General features: G+C 41.6%; 1 protein-coding gene across 16 annotated transcripts in view; it reads left to right on the top strand.

Annotated features, from left to right (window-relative positions):
* Positions 1-20,607, top strand: part of TTLL5 (tubulin tyrosine ligase like 5) — a 300,941-nt gene that overhangs the window by 195,858 nt on the left and 84,476 nt on the right. For all 16 annotated transcript variants that reach the window (XM_087448166.1, XM_014784427.2, XM_014784432.2 and 13 more), the window contains one exon: positions 13,603-13,798. In XM_087448166.1, coding sequence (XP_087304292.1) covers positions 13,603-13,798 — 196 coding nt within the window. The remainder of the gene's footprint in view (positions 1-13,602; positions 13,799-20,607) is intronic.

The following is a 20,607-nucleotide window of genomic DNA, read 5'->3' as shown; positions in this document are numbered from 1 at the left end:
GAGATGTACATATAAAAGCACTTGTGTACTGACTGAGTTGCAATCTGAACTAGCCACTTTTTTCATGAAACGTTTTTACTTGAAAGAACAAATGGCACACTGTGGTTATTTGGATTATGATATTTGGCAGACATTTTCCCAAAAATAAACAGTGAACCTATCACTTTAAGGAAAACGACTGGCAGTATTTATTGTCAATGATAAAATTCTAGCTTTCCCCAGAAATAAACCCACACTGTTATGGACAGCTAGTCTTTGACAAAGGAGCCAAGAACATACAATGGAGAAAGGAAAGTCTCTTAAACAAATGGTGTTCGGAAAACTGGACAGCCACATGTGAAAAAATGAAAGTAGACCATTACCTTACACCATACACAAAAATTAACTCAAAATGGGTTAAAGACTTGAATGTAAGACCTGAAACTATGAAACTTCTAGAAGAAAATATAGGCAGTACACTCTTCGACGTTGGTCTTAGCAACATATTTTCAAGCACCGTGTCTGACCGGCCAAGAGAAACAATAGAAAATAAACAAATGGGACTACATCAAACTAAAAAGCTTCTGCACAGCAAAGGAAACCATCAACAAAATGAAAGGACATCCTAACTATTGGGAGAAGATATTTGCAAACCATACATCTGTTAAGGGGTTAATCTTCAAAATATATAAAGAACTCATGCATCTCAACAACAAAAAAACTAACAACCCAATTAAAAAAATGGCAAAAGACCTGAACAGACATTTCTCCAAAGAAGATATACAGATGGCCAACAGGCACATGAAAAGGTGTTCAAAATCATTAACTATCAGGGAAATGCAAATCAAAACTACAATGAGATATCACCTCACGCCCATCAGAATGGCTATAATTAACAAGACGGGAAACAACAAGAGTTGGAGAGGATGTGGAGAGAAGGGAACTCTCACACACTGCTGGTGGGAGTGCAAACTGGTGTAGCCACTATGGAAAACAGTATGGAGATTCCTCAAAAAATCAAGGATAGAACTACCATATGACCCAGCTATTCCACTGCTGGGTATTTATCCAAAGAATGTGAAAACACCAATGTGTAAAGATACATGCACCCCTATGTTCATTGCAGCGTTATTCACGATAGTCAAGACTTAGAAGCAACCTAAGTGCCCCTCAAGGGACGAATGGATAAAGAAGATGTGGTATATATACACAATGGAATACTACTCAGCCATAAGAAACGATGAAATCCAGCCATTTGTGACAGCATGGATGGACATTGAGGGTTTTATGCAAAGTGAAATAAGTCAGAGGGAGAAGGTCAAATACCGTATGATCTCACTCATTATGTAGTAGATAATAACAACAACAAACAAACACATAGAGACAGAGATTGTATTGGTGGTTACCAGAGGGGAAGTGGGGAGGGAAGAGGGCGAAAGGGATAATTAGTCACGTGTGTGTGGTGCTGGATTGTAATTAGTATTTGGGTGGTGAACATGAGAACATGATGTAATCCATGCAGAAATAGAAGTATAATGATGTACCCCTGAAATTTGTACAATGTTATAAACCAATGTTACCACAATAAACAAAAAATAAAAATAAATAAAATAAAATTCTAGCTTTCAAGAAAAAATCAGAATTATGGAAAATTTGTATCCACCACTGTGGATTTGACAGCTTCCTAATATTTGAAGGCTTTTCTGATAAAATTGGAGTGATATTAAAAAATAATGAGGGCCGGCCCTGTGGCTTAGCGGTTGAGTGCGCATGCTCCACTGCTGGCGGCCTGGGTTCGGATGCACTGCTTCTCCGGCCATGCTGAGGCTGCGTCCCACATACAGCAACTAGAAGGATGTGCAGCTATGACATACAACTATCTACTGGGGCTTTGGGGGGAAAATAAATAAATTAATTAAAAAATAATAATAATAATGATTACATTGTATAATGAAATGTGTCAACATTTGGAAGGTCTACATAACTCAGTGAACCAATATTCCTAAAGACTAATGCATGATATCACAAAAATCTTGCCTGGATAGAAGATCCATTCAAACTGCAAGATAGACCAACAGAGTATGAAAAGTTCATTGATTTGGTTTCAGATTCTTGTTGTTAGTGCCATCAAGTCGATTCCGAGTGGAATCTTGCCTGGTCTTTTTGTGCCGTCTTCTCACCCTCCAGTGCTATATCAGACAGTGCTCCGCTGGTATTCATGGGGTTTTCATGGCCAATTTTTTCAGAATTGTGTGGCCAGGTCCTTCTTCCTAGTTTGGCTTAGTCTGGAAGCTCCGCTGAAACCTGTCCACCATGGATGACCCTGCTGGTATTTGACATAGTGGTGGCATAGCTTTCAGCATCACAGCAACATACAGCTGCTACAGTATGACAACCAACAGACCAGTGGTGTAGTTCCTTGACCAGGAAACGAACCTGGGCTGTGGTGGTGAAAGCGCTGAATCTTAACCACTGACCGCCATGGCTGGCTACAGATTCTATATTACAGATTCCACATTACGACTCACTTTTAGACTACCACTTGTTGACTTTTGGTGAAGGTCAAAGAATAATATCCACAATTTCTCTGAAAGGGACTTCGGTCAGTCCCCTGCCTTGCCCCCAGCTTTCAGCGTCCCCGGGCACTTGGTGAAGGAGTTGGTGTGTGGGTGCAGACCCCCTCTGTTGCTGGGCTTCCGGGAGACTAAAATATCAGACTAGCCCACCTGCAGGTATTGAAAGTTGGTCAAAAGTTTAGCTGGTTGTGCCTTAACCCTTATCTTTAGCATGTTCCTCCTCCTCCCAGGGGTCTGTCCCATTGGCATTTTGTTGTGTTTGAAATAAGTATGATTTGACAGTTTATTCAGCTTGTTCTTTTTGTTAAGGTAGGAATGACAGTCTTTTGAAACTTCCTACACCCTGCTCAGAAGCTCGAAGTCCAACAGAAACTTTTAAATATTTTTTGGTTTTTGCCTTTGATTTAACACAAGAGAGGTAATATTCAGGATGGAGAATGAGGGAGCTATGTTGAAATAGAGAGAGGTCTATTTCATTATTTCTGAAAGTGGAGGGTAGCACTCCCCTTTGGGATCACGAGTTTTAAAGGAGTCCCAGAGGCCTGTCCAGCTCACTCTCACTCTCCCTTGAGCACCTGCTCGAACAAAAGGAAGCCACTACATTTATATGGATGGAAGCTGCATTGACAGACCTTGGGGGAGAATGTTGGGACAGGAAACAGACAGTGTAAACAGACAGTCTTTTCTCGGAGGTCACCAGTGAAACAGAGAAGAAGGTAGAATGATGGCTGCCAAGAGATCACACCTTCAGTCTCTGGGCTAGAGGATCAGGAAGTAGATCTGAGCAGAAAACTCAATGCTTAAAAAGGTGGATGTAGGTCTCCCTACCCCCTCCACTGTTGAGTGGATTGAAGAGGAGGCAAATCCACCTCTCCCCAGATAACCTATCTTAGTCTTTGGCGTAGAGCAGTTACAATACAATTTTAATAACCCTTTACATGATACTATTCAGCAGGGCTGCTTTTTAGTAGCTTGGAGCCCTTTTGACTTCACAACTAATACTATATTGATGACTAGATTGTGCTAACTTTGCAACAGAGAATCTTCTGGTGGTAAGTGGCTAAGTTTATGTTTTCTATATACTCAAAGAACTGTAGGGCAGTAGTGAAATGGAATTGTTTGGTAGGAGGAGAGTAGTAATAATAGTAGTATTAGTGGTGGTGATATATTTTTGGAGCTCTTCCTCTGTGCCTGTACTTTCACTTGTGTTAACTCTTTAATCCCCACAACAACTCTTGAAATAGGTACTATTGTCATATCCCCATTTTACAGATGAGAAAAGTTTAAGAATAATAAAACACGGAGTTTAGTGAAGGCCACAGTGGAGAGAATCCTTCCCTGATTCTTCTCTCCTTATCCATTTGGTCATTGCAAATATGACCCAATTCCAGCTGCTCTGGGAGGCATTGGGAAGGGGACACAACATTACAGGCAGAATCACTCTAATTTTGTCCTTGGAAATACCCCCAAAGGCAAGGGAGATCCCCACCACATCATGTAATGTCTCTCTGATCACGTAGCTTCCTGATTCTGGCCAGCACCGCTTTGTACTGCTCACAGGAGCCCTTCTGTGATCTGTAGGATTTTAGCAGTTATGGCATGTTTGCAACGCTTACTATGTGCCACGACTACTTTGAGATTGAGAATTTATAGAGGAAGAAAATGGAGCCTCTGCTGTCCTTAAATATCTGCACATTCTGTAAAGTGCCATGGAAGTGGGTGGATATTCTTTCTTGTAAAGAAATAGTAAGATTCTCCCCAGAAAGCACTTCCTTCATGGCCTTACAGTATTTCTCATTAGAAGCACCATTGGCGTTTAGAGCAGCACTTATATTTCCTAGTACAGGTCTCTTCCTTGCATTTCTGGATGTTTGGCACCCTTGACGTCCACCTATTAAATGTCAGTAATCCCCCACCTCCTTTATTATGACCATTTAAAGTACACCTACACACTTCCCAACCCTCAAGGGGGACAGGGGCATTCCTATACATGGTAGCTCAGGTTTTGCTGGGATTGGATGGAGGAGGCTGGGGAAACGGAGTGCCGAATCACACTCGGTATAATGACTGTCACATTCCTCTGCCTCATCCCCACCCTACATTCTTGTATGTATCATTCTTGGGAAATCTGTACACTGAAAGCATATCATTATGGAGAGTGCAACTGCCTGGTGAGATTTTGCTTTGCTAAAGACCAGTGCATTTTGCAGATTTCCTCCAGGTTCCTTAGAACCCACATCCATTTGATGGAACAGATATTAAACCAAAGAGGAGAGTATAGCCCTTCATGTGGCTGCAGGTTGGGGAGTATGCTGCAGGAAGGGCAGTTACGGCGAGAAACATTTAGTCCTGCAGTGCCACAGTAAGATGAAGTTCTAAATGAATAGGCCAATGAGAGAATGTGGTGTTCAGAAAAACTTGCTATGTTGTTGCCTATTAGCTGCATATGTAGTAAGGGTGAAATACAGCATAGTCACATTGAATTTTTGAATTTGAATCAAATGTTAAACATTCTGAGCATTCCCACAGCTAACTCTCTTGGCTCTATATACTCTGTTCTAGAAATAATATAAAATGATTAGAAGTTATTTACAGGGGAATATGTACAGTATTTTGCTATTGAGCAAAGAATAATATAAAAACTAAATTTTAGAGAGAATGGTTGAATCTCAAAATTTTGGTGGGAGTAGAAAATGTATTACTAGTCTGCTAGAATGAATTGATGTTTACGAAAATGGGATGGGGCCTGGCCCGGTGGCACAAGCGATTAAGCGCGTGCGCTGTGCTGCAGCGGCCCTGGGTTTGCCGGTTTGGATCCTGGGCGTGCACCGACGCGCCGCTTGGCAAGCCATGCTGTGGCGGCATCCCATATAAAGTGGAGGAAGATGGGCACGGATGTTAGCCCAGGGCCAGTCTTCTTCAGCAAAAAAAAAAAAAAAAAAAAAGAGGGTTGACAGATGTTAGCACAGGGCTGATCTTCCTCACAAAAAAAAAAACAAGAAAGAAAGAAAATGGGATGGAATTTTGAATGGGAAGGGAAGCTATTAGACGCCATAGAAAGGAATATGTAGATATAATCTCAGACAAGGCCTAGGTGAGAGCACACCTGGCCTCTTGTGTGTCAGTCATTACAGCACTTGCATATTACAAACGCTAAATGCTTGTGCTGTAATTGTGAGACACTGTGGCCTAACACCCACTGCAATTCACAGCAAGCCAGTGTCTCATGGCGGTTACACACAGCTTTACAAAGCTGAGCACCCCTGCCCCCGCCCAGTGTTGCACTGTAAAAATTCCTGCCTCTTTGCTAAAAGCCTCTACTTGCTTGAGAAACTTCCTTTTCTGATTTGGAGAATGGGCTTATGTTACTGATGAGATTAAAAACAGCTTTTGCTATAGAAGTTTGTGATGCTGCAGTCTGTTCAATGTGTGCGGTTAGATGAGTAAACCTCCTCTTATCCAAAGTCCCTGATTTGATCTTCTCTTGCCCACTGCCCTACCCCTTACACTACAGTCCCGTGCTTCATGTACGCACACCTGAGAATCTCTCTCTGGGTGTCTGCAAATAATGGGATCCAGTTACAGACTCTGATTTCTGATACACAACAAGAAGGCATTAAAGTAAATGCCTCCTAGGAATATTTGTTATTAAAGCAGCTTTCAGAAAATGAAACCAATCTAGCTAGCCAGTGAGATGAATTCTGATTTAAGCTACATAGTTACAAAAATCTTTTAATATCTAACCCCTGAGTCTAGATTGCTACTTGTGGCTAGAAACTTGTATAACCAGCAAGCTGGGAATGGAAGTAGAATCACAACTGGTGAATTTTCTGGCTTTTGGTGGAGTTATAAAGAATAATTTCATTCTAGAGTCAAATACCTGCTCTAATTGGTATGGAAATCTCAAGATTATTCAGCCAGACAGTTCCTGCTGTTTCATCCGCCTCTTCCCGATGTTCATTTGTTCATCGGATCGGCCCACTCCTGCCTTGAACTTTCTCTTCATTTGTACCTGGGTACCTTTCTCCATTGCCCTTGCTTCCACTCAGAGCTCACGCAGTCCCCCTAGCTGTTCATTTGTTTCTTGCATGTCGTCTACAGTAAGCATTTCTCTTCCCTCACTAACGAGAAAAGAGATAACAGGTTCCTCTGGCCCCTCGTTTCCTAAGCCAGTAACTCCTGTTTGACTCCCACTCAGCACTTCATGTGTGAATAATGTTAATGTTTTATTCATGTATTTAGGTACTTATTTATATTCAATCACTGGTCACCACATTTCTCCATACCTCTGGAAGCCCCTTGGGAAAGATCATGTCTTTTTAACGGTATAACAGCATGCACGTTGAGGCATTTCAAGAGGGATCACTGAAGAGCAAATGTCAAACTCAAAAAATTAATAAATAAGCTCTGAGCTTTTTGGTACTGTTCTCCAAGAAGATTAGCTGCAAGTGTGTAATCGTGCAACTGAACTGTGGGAGCCAAACTGGGAGGAGACGAGCAAGGGATGTGACATATCAGAGGTGAGATCATGTGAGTAGAAAACCTTTCATCCATGGACTTGAGAATACATTACACAGACCTTCCCTTAACGAGCTGTTTGGAAATCTCTTAGAGAGAGGCAGAGGAACCAAAGCAGAGACCTGAGGGGCCCAAGCTATGAGGGAGGCCACAGGCAAGAGAGAGCATGGACTTCTGGACACAGCAGACATTCCGCTTTGCTCCTTCCCAGGGGGCTCTGCTGGGGGTCACTAGGACCCAGGCTATACATAACCAGGTGGCCTGTAGGTCAGGCCTCAGGGAAATCTGTATAACCTCACTCCAGTGTTGCTGCTCTCTGCCACTGAAATCACCATTAACGCCAAAGGAAATTTACAAAAGAAAGAGTAGCATGATGATTTAAATCACTATGAATATTTCTATTAAATTAGGCACTGTTTCCTCCCTCTCAGCCCCATTAACTAGGCTTTGGGTAAGGTGGTTCACTGTGAAATTCTTCTTGTTTCTTCTGTGTACAATTTTCTGGTCACCATACCTCAAAAAGGAAAAAAAATACAGAATGGTTAAAGAAGTTTCAGAGAATAACCAAAAATGTTAAGGAGGTGAAAGGACTGCCAAATAAGACTACTCTAAGGATAAATGGGAACCTTTTTTAAAAAATTGTGGTAAAATATATATAACCAAAAATTTACCATTTTTAAGTTTACAATTCAATGGCATATAGATCATTTACAACCATCACCACCATCCATCTCCAGAACTTTTTCATCATCCCACACTAAAACTCAGTACCCATTAAACAATAACTCCTCGTTCACCTGTTTCCCCAGCCCCAGGCAACCACCATTTTACTTTCTGTGTCTATAAATTTGACTCTTCTAGGTACCTCATTTCCCTTAAGTGGGAAGTAAAATCATACAATATTTGTTACTTTGTTACTGGCTAATTTCACATGGCATAGTGTCCTCTAGGTTCATCCATGTTGTGACGTGTCAGAATTTCCTTCCTTTTTTAAGGCCGAATAATATTCCATTGTATGTATATATCACATTTTGTTTATCCACTCATCTGTTGATGTTTTCACCTTTTGGCTATTGTAAATAATACTGCATGAACATTGGTATATGAGTATCTGAGTCCCTGCTTTCAATTCTTTGGGGTATATACCTAGGATTGGAATCGCTGGATTATATGGTAATTTTGTGTTTAGCTTTTTGAGGAACCGCCAGAGTGTTTTCCACAGCAACCACCATTTTACGTTCCCACCAGCAGTGCATGAGAGTTCCAGTTTCTCCACATGGTTGCCAGAATGTGTTACTTTTGGTTTGTTTTGTTTTTATTTATTTATTCATTTATTTATTTATTTGGAGAAAATACTCAACGAAAAACAGGTCTTTTATTTCAAGATATAGGATATAAGAGTGGTCAGATATGTCGGTAAAGCACGTATAGAGGGAGAAAGGTAAAAAAGGAACTATATCCATAATAAGCCAGAATTAATTTTAGGTAATATCAGCATGATGAAGATCAAGGGAACATAAGAATGTTACAGTTCCTGCCTTGTTAGGATGAAGGTATAGATGTAAAAATGTCGAACTTTTAAAATTGAGATATATCACAAAAGAAATAGCCCAGTAAGTTTTCACAGGATGAAATCATACATCATATGTGCTCTTGTTTGACTTCTTTTGATCAGCATTATGGTTGTGAGATTCATCCATTTAGGTTGTTTCCAGTTTGGGGTCATTTAAATAGTGCTGATCTGAACATTGTGGAAATGTTTTTTGCTGCACATATGGACACATTTTTGTTGGCTGTGTACCTAGGAGTGGTATACATATGTAAAGCTTTAGTAAATACTGCCAAACAGTTTTCCTAAGTGCTTTTATCAGTTTACACTCCCACCAGTAGTATATGTGAGTTTCTTCACACGCTCTCTAACACTTAGTATTGTCAGTCTTAATCTTAGCCATTCTGGTGGAGGTGTAGCTATATCTCCTCAATGTTTGTTGGCCATATGAACAGGGACTTTTTTGTAAAGTCCCTGTTCGAGTCTCTGACTTATTGTTCTTATTAATTTGTAGGAATTATTTATATAATCTGGATATGAGCCCTTTGTTAATTCTATATGCAGAAATACCTTTTCCCACTTTGCAGTTTGCCTTTCACTCTGTTACATATATCGTCTGGTGAACAGACATTATTAATTTTTTTTTTTTTGCTGAGGAAGATTCGCCCTGAGCTCACATGTGTTGCCAATCTTCCTCCTTTTGTATGTGAGGTGCTGCCACAGCATGGCCGCTGACAGATGAGTGGTGTAGGTCTGTGCCCAGGAACTGAACCTGGGCCACCAAAGTAGAGTGCACCTAACTTAACCACTAGGCTGCTGGGGCTGCCCCCGACATTCTTTTTTTGTTTGTTTATTGTGGTAACATTGGTTTATAACATTGTATAAATTTCAGGTGTACATCATTATACTTCTGTTTCTGCATGGATTACATCATGTTCTCATGTTCACCACCCAAATACTAATTACAATCCATCACCACACACATGTGCCTAATTATCCCTTGTGCCCTCCTCCCTCCCCCCTTCCCCTCTGGTAACCACCAATCCAATCTCTGTCTCTGTGTTTGTTTTTGTTATTATATACTACTTAATGAGTGAGGTCATACCGTATTTGACCTTCTCCCTCTGACTTATTTCACTTTTCTCTTGCTCTCTTCCCTTGTGGTTTGATGGCTTTCTGTAGTATTATGTTTGGGTTCCTTTCTCTTAGTTTTTTGTGTATTCAGTATAGGTTTCTGGTTTGTGATTACCATGGGGTTCATATACAGTAACGTACGTATATAGGAATCTGTATTAAGTTGATGGTCTCTTTAGTTTGACCTGAAAAGCTCTACTCTTTAACTCTCTTCCTCCCACATTTTATGTTTTTGATATCATATCTAACCTCTTTTTGGTGCATTTGTATCCATTACCCTCTTATCATGGAAATAGATACTTTTTCCTATTTGTGGTCTTCTCTTTTCCCCTTAAATAAGTCCCTTTAGCATTTCTTGTAGTACTGGTTTCTTGGTGACAAACTCCTTTAATTTTTGATTGTCTGGGAAACTCTTTATCTCTCCTTCCATTTTGAATGATCACCTTGCCAGGTAGAGTATTCTTGGCTGTAGGTTTTTTCCTTTTAGCACTTTAAATATATCATGCCACTCTCTACTAGCCTGTAAGTTTTCTGCTGAGAAGTCAGCTGATAGCCTTATGGGGTTTCCTTTGTATGTAACTTGTCTTTCTCTTGTGGGTTTTAGGATTCTCTCTTTATCTTTAATTCTGGACATTTTAATTATGATGTGTCTTGGTGTGGGCCTCTTTGGGTTTATCTTGTTTGGTGCTCTCTGTGCTTCTTGTACCTGGATATCTGTTTCCTTCCTTAGGTTAGGGAAGTTTTCTCTCTTTTTTTGTGAAGAAGATCAGCCCTGAGCTAACATCCGTGCTAATCCTCCTCTTTTTTTTTGCTGAGGAAGACCGGCTCTGAGCTAACATCTATTGCCAATCCTCCTCCTTTTTTTTCCCCCCCAAAGCCCCAGTAGATAGTTGTATATCATAGTTGCACATCCTTCTAGTTGCTGTATGTGGGACGTGGCCTCAGCATGGCCGGAGAAGCGGTGCATCGGTGCGCACCCAGGATCTGAACCTGGGCCGCCAGTAGCGGAGCACGCGCACTTAACTGGTAAGCCATGGGGCCGGCCCCTGATTGGTTCTTTTTTATATCTTCCATTTCTTTGTTGACGTTCTCACTGAGTTCATCCGTTCTTCTCCCAAGGTCGGTGAGCATCCTTAACACTCTTTGTTTGAACTCTCTGTCGGGTAGGTTGCTCATTTCTGTTTCACTTAGTTCCTTTTCTGGGGTTTGGCTGTTCCCTTACTTGGAACGTATTCCTTTGCCTCCTCATTTTGCCTCTTTCCCTGTGCTTGTGTCTATGTATTAGGTAGGTCGGCTACATCTCCTGCTCTTGGAGAGGTGACCTTATATAAGTGATGCCTTATGAGTCCCGGCAGTGTACTTCCCTCAGTTCTGAATGTTCCAGGAGTGACCCCTATGTGGGCTACGTGTGTCCTTCTGTTGTGGCGTGGTTGCTCTCCCTGTAGGTGCCCAGGGAGGCTGAGCTATGCCCGTGGCCAGCTGTCGTAATGCTCAGCTGTTTGTAGTTGTTGTGGGCCCTTCACTCTCTTTATCGGGTGTGGGGAGCACCAGCACAGTTGGCTACAAGTTCTGTTAGCACATTTGTGTTGCAGTATTTCTTTTAAGTGAGTAGGCCCCCAGCATGGCAGGTTGTCAGGCTCAGAGGCTTACAATTGCTATAAGCCTCCAGCCTTTAGGTCTCTTGTCAGCTCTCTGAGGATTGCAGCTGGGTGGGGCTGGCCTCAGGCACGGGAGCACCCAATTGTTACAGGCTTTGGAAGGTGGGGCAAACCCCCTATGTGGGTCTTGGAGAAGCACAAGTCTTCTGCAGCTGACAAGCCCCGCCGCCCACAGGTCCACACACAAGTCAACACAGTCCTGCCCTGTGTGCGCGCCCCGACCCCCTGAAGTGGACCCAGTCTCTCCAAGGTGGGAGCCCCACACACTCTACCACCGCCCCACACTCTCCGCCTGTTCCTTGGACCCACTCGCAAGTCTTCGGAGAATCCAGGCAGCTTACTTAGCAGGCCTACAAGTTGCCCGAGGGCTTGTTGTTGGGTGGGGTCAGTTCCTAGGGTGGGCTGCCTGCCCTGGCTGAGCTTGATTAAGTCGGTGCTCTAGTGGTTGGGGCAGACCCTTGGCTAGCAGGCCCCAGGGAGAACTCCAATGGCATCTGCCAGTGTCTGTGTCAGCACACCCACACCAGGCCACAATAATGGCCACTGCCAATGTCCCGGTCCCTGGAGAGGTCTCACCTCTCACCAAGATGCACTCAGAGCCTATCAGGTGAGTCTCTTTTCACCAAAGCACTGTGCAGCTTTCTTTCTGGTGATTTTAGGTTGCTTTCTGAAACGGGTGAGTTTGGGCCGGCCCCGTGGCTTAGCGGTTACTGGCGGCCCGGGTTCGGATCCCGGGCGCGCACCAACGTACCACTTCTCCGGCCGTGCTGAGGCCGCATCCCACATACAGCAACTACAAGGATGTGCAACTATGACATACAACTATCTATTGGGGCTTTGGGGGGAAAAATAAATAAATAAATAAAATTATGAAACAGGTGAGTTTGCGCATGGGCCCTTTAAGAGCCGGTTTTGATTTCTTTGTGAACCAACTTTTCTCGGGGTACTCCCCAATGCTTTAGTAGCAAGCAACGTCAGATGTTATGCCACTCGTCTCGATTGTGCTGGGTCCACAAAATGCCTACAGCGGGGCACTCCCTGGCTCAGGGCCCCGCTCCTCCAGGGAGGGCTGCGGACCTTTGGGCTGCTCCCGGGTGGCCGTGAGGTGCTGCGGCTTGTGAAGGCGACGTTTTTCCTTTCCAGAAGGGAGTTTCTGCCTCTTCCACCTCGATTAGGATTGTCCTTTGTTGCAGGAGCTCCTCTTATCCAGTTTTCGGTCCTCTCGCAGGGGTAATTTTTCCAAGAGTAGTTGTAAATTGGCTGTATCTGTGGGAGGAGGTGAGTTCAAGTCTGCCTGTGCCGCCGTCTTGACTTCTCTCCTGTTTTGTTTTTAATAATAGCCATCCTAATGGATATGAAGTGGTATAAATGGGAACTTTTCTACCTGGAAGAAATGGACTGAGAGGGGAAATGTAGGAGCCTGTAGTTGTAAAGACTTCAACTTGAATGTGCACAGACATGGTCACCACAATCTAAAATTTTAGAATTTGGGCAAGGAAGATAGTCAAAGTATTTAATAGATAGCATAGCATAGGTATGAACAGTCCAGAAGGCCACCGGCCCTTCACCTTCTTCCTGTGTGCAGACTAAATGTCGGCTTGGCTGGGGACCCTGTTGAGGTAAATTTAGAATAATGAAAAAAATGTCTTCTCAGACCAGTTATGTTATCCAGTGATGGGGACATACGCTCAAATGTAAACACTTCTTTAAAAGATTTAGATACTTGACTAATGGGTGATGAGGAAAACGAAGAATTCTGTATAATTCACCCCTATACTTTTGAAGTTAATGTTAGAGAAGATGCTTGTGCCTCTGTTCCTACCTTAAATTTAACCTACCATCCTGCATTTGAAGCTCTCTGGCTCCTCCTGGAAGTCCTCGTGGCATTCACAGAAGAGTAAAACTGCTATTATAATTATCTAACATTCAACAGATATTTACTGTACACTGACCCTGTGCCAGGCCTTGTGATAAGCACTACAAATAGAATGGAGAGCAGAGCAGACCCTATCTTTGTCTTCATGGAGCTACAGTTTAGTGGCCAAGTCAGATAATTTATCACACAAATGGATTTGTAATTCCAAACTGTGTTTAGTTCTTTAAGGGAAAAATACCTGAGATATTTCTCTCCTTTCCTTTAAATTGTTCACACAACTACTGTAAGAAATATGTTTTCTTTTCTCTTCAGGAGCCTCCAAACAGGTGGCTTTGCCTGGGAGGGAGAGGTAGAGAACAACGCGTACAGCAAGGCTACAGGGGTGGTCCCCCAGCACAAGTATCACCCCACAGCGGGCAGCTACCAACTCCACTTTGCCCTGCAGCAGCTCGAACAACAAAAACTTCAGTCCCGGCAGCTTCTGGACCAGAGTCGTGCCAGGCACCAGGTAATTCAAGATAAGGCTTTTCCACGTACTAATATCTTCCTTCTCTCGGAAACTAAAAAGAGGGCCAGGGCGAAACGTAGGAATAGTTTCCCAGTGCCACCATGACTTTGATGGGTCATGGGGAATCTACTCTCAGGGAAGAAATGTTTTGAAGCCATAACATTGGCTTTTCTGGAAGATGATGCTGAACCAGTTTTGACATTCTTTCTTTCATTTGAATGTTTCTGCATAAAAATCTCTATTGTCGTATTTACCCTTTCTGTTGGATGATCGTAGTTCAGTAATTTCCCAAAGGGTCTAATTCCCAGATACCTAAAATTACCTAGCATTTTAATGAATTTTTTTTCTAAATGTACTAATTCCTTATCTTCACAGACTTGGAATACATACCCACATATTAATCCTTCATGACCTATCAAGATTTTCAAGGAATAAATAATTTTCAAGTTCTTCTTGTAAGAAATGGTCAGAAGTTAGGTTATCGGTGTTCTGGTTTGACAGTTTGTTCAGAAAACAATGTACACAAAAATGTAACAATATACACAAAAATTCTCACTGTTGTGGAACTTAACACTCCAGTGAAATATTGATTCTCTACTCACTGTCCATAAAATGACAGAAACTCCTGAGCATGTGTGTGAAGAAGCTAGATAAGTAAATTGCACTAGTGTATCAGCATGCCCCCAATTACAGAAAAAGGATGACTTCACACAAGTCAGGCCATAAAGAGTTAAATTTTTCTTGCTGATTTCAGGATTATCATTAGAATCAGTTACCATGTTCTATTGGGCTGAATCAGTACTGATTCTAGGAGCTTCCCTGATATTTCATTAAGTGAAGAAACATCTATCAGCTTGATTTCTTGTCGTTTGCTCTTTCCTATAAAAATGAAGTACATAGTGTACATTAGTTTGTGCAAAATTAATAGTCACTCAAAAGCTAAGGCAGCGTTTCCCAAAGTGTCTTTTTCCTCTAAATAAAACAATTATCATTATGCTCTCTCTCTTTACTTATCTTTTCAACTACTGTTCAAGTCCAGACATATTTTATTTCAATATCATTCATCACTTGATCATCTTTATCTGTGATAGTGTACTCTGTGTATTATATTAATTCATTGTAGTTGAGCAATTTCAAGTGAGGCATTGTGAAGTAGTTCTTTAGGTCGTTTTTACTGGAGAGAAATCCAGACTTGTTATCTGTAAAGCGTGGCATGTAGCATCTCATTCTGATCACCACACTGCCCTCTGTCATGTAGAAATTTCCTCACTTATTCTTGGGATAGTGAAGGCATTTAAGCCAATTTGCATTTTCACAATTGCAGAGATAAATGTGTATCTTAGATTTTTTTTAACCTGTGTAAATTTTGTAAAATTTTTTAAGCCTCTGAACTCCCCATCATTCAGAGTACTTGAGAATGCCAACTTAATCAGATGCTGGAGAATAGAGATATCATATATAGCCTTATTTCCCTTATGAGAGTATAATCAATGGCTCTAACAAATCTAGACAATTGGGCCCTTTCAATGCTTTCATACTTGAAATAGTGGATGATTTTTTTAAAAAGGAGGCAATTGCAAGGCATTGAAGTTTTGAGGAAGGAGAGACAGTTTTGCTGATTTTCACTTTTGGAAACTGCTTCATTTATAAGTCCTTCTCGTTCTTTTGATTAGCTTCCAGCAACTCACATTCCTTTGAAAATTCAGAGTACTGCTATTCTTGTGTGGGTTTTTTTTTCACTGAGGATTACACTGGTTTAGTTTCACCGAACTATGAAGTATATAGAAAACATGTTTTTTAGAATCTGTCAGAATATCTATCTTAGAGAGGAGTCAGAACTCCCAAGAAGGGAGTTATCTTGTGTCTGCTGGAGAGGGAACAGAAAATCATTCATCATAATTTTATATATGTTTATAACATCATTTTATTTCTTCCCCCTGTTCTTCTCATCCACAGTTGGTTTAGGTAAAAATGAGTAAGGGTGAAGTTCTGGGACTATAGGGGAGAGCTAACAAAACTACGTTTTATTAGCTTGAAGAGTTTATAACTAATAAAATAGCAAATAAGATATTAAATGTTCTAACATGAAGAATAACTTAGAACACTTTATTTCAGGGGACATTAAGAATTGCTCCACAGAAGGAGCAAAGCCCTACTGGATTTTATGCTTGTTTCTAGCCTAGCTTATGGCCATGCTAGACTTGACTGTTATAATTATCACCAAATTGTTGATTGAAGCATGGTTTGCATTCTCAGTATGTCCTGTATATCTGTCATTGGGTTAACCCTTTAGATAGAGATGGTTTCTCTGATGAACTCCTTGTGCTTTGGATTCATTTTTCTAAAGTGTAGGTAACCATTGATGTAAATAACAATTTGGTTAATTGCCTGTTTGAGAGCAATGGATACAATTGAAATCTGGTTTACCTAACTTTCATCCACAAGAGATCCCTGTTTATGGAACAGGACATTAAAGGGGGCTTTATGTGTATGTGTGTGTGTGTGTGTGTGTGTGTATATATATATATGTTTTTTGGTGGGTTTTTTTTGGTGAGCAAGATTAGCCCTGAGCTAACATCTATTGCCAATACTCCTCTTTTTGCTGAGGAAGATTGGCCCTGGGCTAACATCCATGCCCATCTTCCTCTACTTTTTATGTGGGATGCCTGCCACAGCATGGCTTGATAAGCAGTATGTATGTCCATGCCCAGGATCCAAACCTGCGAACCCCAGGCCACCAAAGCAGAGCATGCAAACTCAACCACTATGCTACCCAGCTGGCCCCAAGGAGGCTTTCTATTATATATGTTATTATACTGTACTATGTTATATTACGTTATATTATCATAATTATGTGCATAGACAGTGCCTTTCATTGTGATCTCCTAAAAATGTTTTGGGACAGATCGTGTAGCCTTTCTTGCGTTACGTGCAGTGGAAGTTCATCCTTTTCTGCACTTAGATAGCCAGCTTATTGAAGGTATTAACTTTAAGAAGGCAAACTCTGATTCAGGATATGAGTTTGGAAATGGGCATCTCCAACCATTCATGCAGAGTAAGCTTTGACCTCCATCTCTGTCTAGCATTGCACTCATAAATCTAGAAACTGTCATGCACTGAATCCACCCCTACGAAAGACTGGTCCTATAACATAGGCGTGGGAGAGGAAAATCACCCAGAGCCATTGGCAGAGGTTTCGAGGGACAGAGGTACAAGGAAATAGGTGTGATCCAGTCCATTTGATAGAAAGCATGATAAACAAAATAAGACAAAATTGAAACTATGAGCTTTTACACACTGATGGATAAAACCAGCAGTTTAAAAAACCATTGTTCTAAGTCAGAGCAGGAGTCAGCAAACTTTTTCTGTAAATGGCCAGATAGTAAATATTTAAGCTTTTCAGGCCATAGGGTCCATGTGGCAACTACTCAACTCTGCCATGGTAGAGTGAAAACAGCCATAGACAATATGTAAATGAATGGCTGTTTTCCAATGAAACTTTGTTTACAAAACAGGCGGCAGGCTGGACTTGGCTTGCAAGCCCTAGTTTGCGGACCCCTGGTTTTGAGCAACAGAACCACTTGGAGGGTCTGTTAAAACACTGATTGCTTCCTCTCCCCAACTCTGATTCAGCATGTTTGAGAATGGAGCTCAAGTATTTCCAACAAGCGCCAGGTAAAGCTCATGCTGCTCTTCTGGGGACCACACTTGGAGAACCATTGAGCTATAGGGAAAGAGATTCCAAATGTCTCCTCTTCATTATTTGTTTTCTCTCCTTTGGAAGGGAGACTGGATATGTTAAAACTTAGTGTTGCCCTTATGAAATTTCAGGCAATCATTTTTTTATAGGAACTTTGTTTCCCTCCTTTTCACTCCATCTACCACAGTCTCCTTGTAAATAAGTTTTCCAAACTTAAAAACCTCCTTGCTCATTTTTCTTATCAGGGTACATTCTGCTCAGCAATCACTGCTTCCAGGACTCAAGTTTTATGGTGGACAAGAGATAAGTAATGGGACAGATTCCTCCCTCTTTGTTTTGCTAATAATAGCCAACACTTAATAAGCACTTACTGTGGTTCAAGCACAATTCCAGGTGCTTTACGTATATTAATTCATTTAAAATGAGTTTCAGGATGGTTGAGGAAATTACAGAATCTTGATAGTCTAGGGATGGTAAAATGAATCTGTTATGTGTTGATATATCCTGATGTGTGTTTCCTCTCTAGTTTCCCTCTTTGCTTCCTGCTTCCTTCTCATACTGGCTTCCTGCCCCTAAAGGAGGAGAAAAAACTTTCCTTTCAGCTGAGTCGGGGGCCTTTCTTGGGCAGCAGTGCCTGCTGGTGACATCAGCATGAGTAGCCCTCCACGCTGGGGTCTGTGAGGAGGGCTGCATGGCTGTGAGGCCTGACTGACCTGATTCTAATTGCTGACACTGAGCTGATGTTATTCTTGGCCCAGGACAGCACGATTACTCAGTAGTTTCTGTTAAAGTGATCCTTTGTTAAACTTCTGCTCCCAACCCCCCTCTCCTTCCCTCCCACTCTCTTCTCTGCCTCATCCAGACTGAAAAAAGCCAAAAAAGCAGAAAAAATAAGGACATTTTGATGGCCAAGGCAGAACTGCTGAAATTTCTTTTAACAACAGAGGAGGAAAGGGGGAGATTTTAAATACATCTTAGTTTTTCACTGGTTCCGTTCTCTTTCCAAAGGCCTTCAACTTTTAGTAGACTTAATTTTCAACGTAGTAAGGTAACTCAGAGTAGAAAACCGTGCCTCCTAAATTCCTCTCATCTTTCCGCTCCATCTGTTCTTTACTTCCCCCCTCCCACCATGCCCACTTTTACCAGACTAACCTAGATTCAGTAAGTGCCAGCAGAGACTAATGATCCTATAACAAGCAGCCCAGGGGCAGCTCAGTGTTCACCCCAAGGGGTCTTTCAGTATGGTAGTAACATCTTGAATGCCATATGTAATGAGCTTTTTGCTAATGGTATGTGTGTGCATGCACAACCTCACAGGTGTGGAAAGGATTCCCATGTAAAACCAGCCAAGTCTTGTTATTCTGCTCCTAAAAGTGCATTGCATGTGTCTAGAAAAATTCTGCCCTCCTGCAGGAATGAATACTGTTTCTCCAAGCCTTCAGCTGCCCTGTGTTTGCGTTGTGGAGGAGGGGAAAGAAAGGAATTGAACAGCCACCCGGGCTTTTCCAGGCAGCCAGCAATAACATGCTAGCTCCTCAGCATGGCATGAAGAGAGCAAGCAGACAGACTGGCTGTGCAGGGGGAGCCTTTCTCCGTCTTTCTCACAGTATCCGGGAGGAAGGCTGGACTGGGGATATGCAAGGGGAAGAACTTACACGTCTGTGCTCAGCTCCTGGAGCATGTTGACTTGAATGTCATAACCTACTGCTGTTTTATTTTGGTTTGGGGTTTTTTGTTCCATTGTGTTTTTGCTCCTGCCCTGTATCAGGAACTCATATAACGCTTACTAGCTGCTGCTGCTTCCTCTTCTTTCTCCTCCTCTTCTTCTGCTTCCTCTTCCTCCTCTTCTCCTTTTTCTTTCCTAGACCCGTTTGATTTAGTAGATATTGCCAAACCAACCTCCTTTCTTCTCACCTAATAAAATGCATTGAGAAAACATGAAATAATGCACATAAAACTACACTCAGCTGTTTTGGAAACAGGTACTCTGGACAGGCTTTGGAGTCAGATAATCCTGTTTAAATCTTGACCCTGTCCAGCCCGTGACCTGGGACAGTTTACTGAAACTTCTTTGGACCTCAGTTTGCTTGTCTCTAATATGGAGATGATAATATATATCTGTGGGTTATCAGGAGGCTTAAATTCCTCAGGATGTTACCATGTGTCAAGCACTGAACCAGGAGTTTTATTTGCATTATCACATTGAATCCTCACAACTGCTTTCTTATCAGCCCCATTTACAGATGGAAAAACAGAGCATCACTTATGTGACTTTCTCAGGGTCACATAAGTAATCAATGGAAGAGCTGGTTTTTGAACCCAGGTGTGTCAGCCTCTGGCATCAAGCTCTTGGCTGTCATACAGTATGCTATCTCCCTGACAGTGTATTTAAGGCACTCAGTAAATAGTAGCTATACGTATTATTACATAAATTTTTAAGTTGCAGTTCATACATTCAACAAGTAGTTATTGACACCTATAAAACTGTATTTGAAAAGTTATTCTCGAGTATCTTAACAAGTCTCCTACTACTCATATATACTATCGCAAAAGAAAAAGTTTACTAAACATATGTAAACTCAGGCCTAGACATTATCCCAGTTATCTCAAATTCTTAGTAAAAGAAATTTCTTAAGAAAGTGTTCCTGGGCTTAAAACTCTTAGAAATGCCCATAGTTCACCCTCTTTTGTGCTTTTATTACTTAGTAATAGGGTCAGGGACTACTGAGTCATGCAATATCCTGAGATATGTTGTAGAAGTTTAGAGATTTGGAGCACTTGTGTGAGTTGTTAATAATAACATCGGAATTATCTCTTCAATTATCACTTTGTCCTTTCAACCCTGTTACTGTTACTGGTCAAACTATTTTCATTTTATTTCTATGTTGGTGTTTTGGAGAAGACTACTAGGAAACATGACAGGTGTCCACAAATGTGAATACCATAGATGATACTTTTGCATGATTAATATTATGCTTGCTTTTTTTTTTTTTTTTGCGAGGAAGATTAGTCCTGAGCTAACATCTGTAGCCAATCCTCCTCTTTTTGCTGAGGAAGATTGGCCCTCGGCTAACATCCGCGCCCATCTTCCTCTACTTTATATGGGATG

Source organism: Ceratotherium simum, chromosome 24 (assembly GCF_057802395.1).
Source record: "Ceratotherium simum simum isolate JZ-2026a chromosome 24, ASM5780239v1, whole genome shotgun sequence".
Lineage (NCBI taxonomy): Eukaryota > Metazoa > Chordata > Mammalia > Perissodactyla > Rhinocerotidae > Ceratotherium > Ceratotherium simum.
The sequence above is the reverse complement of the archived record's forward strand: the minus strand, read 5'-3'. Positions and strand labels throughout refer to the sequence as shown.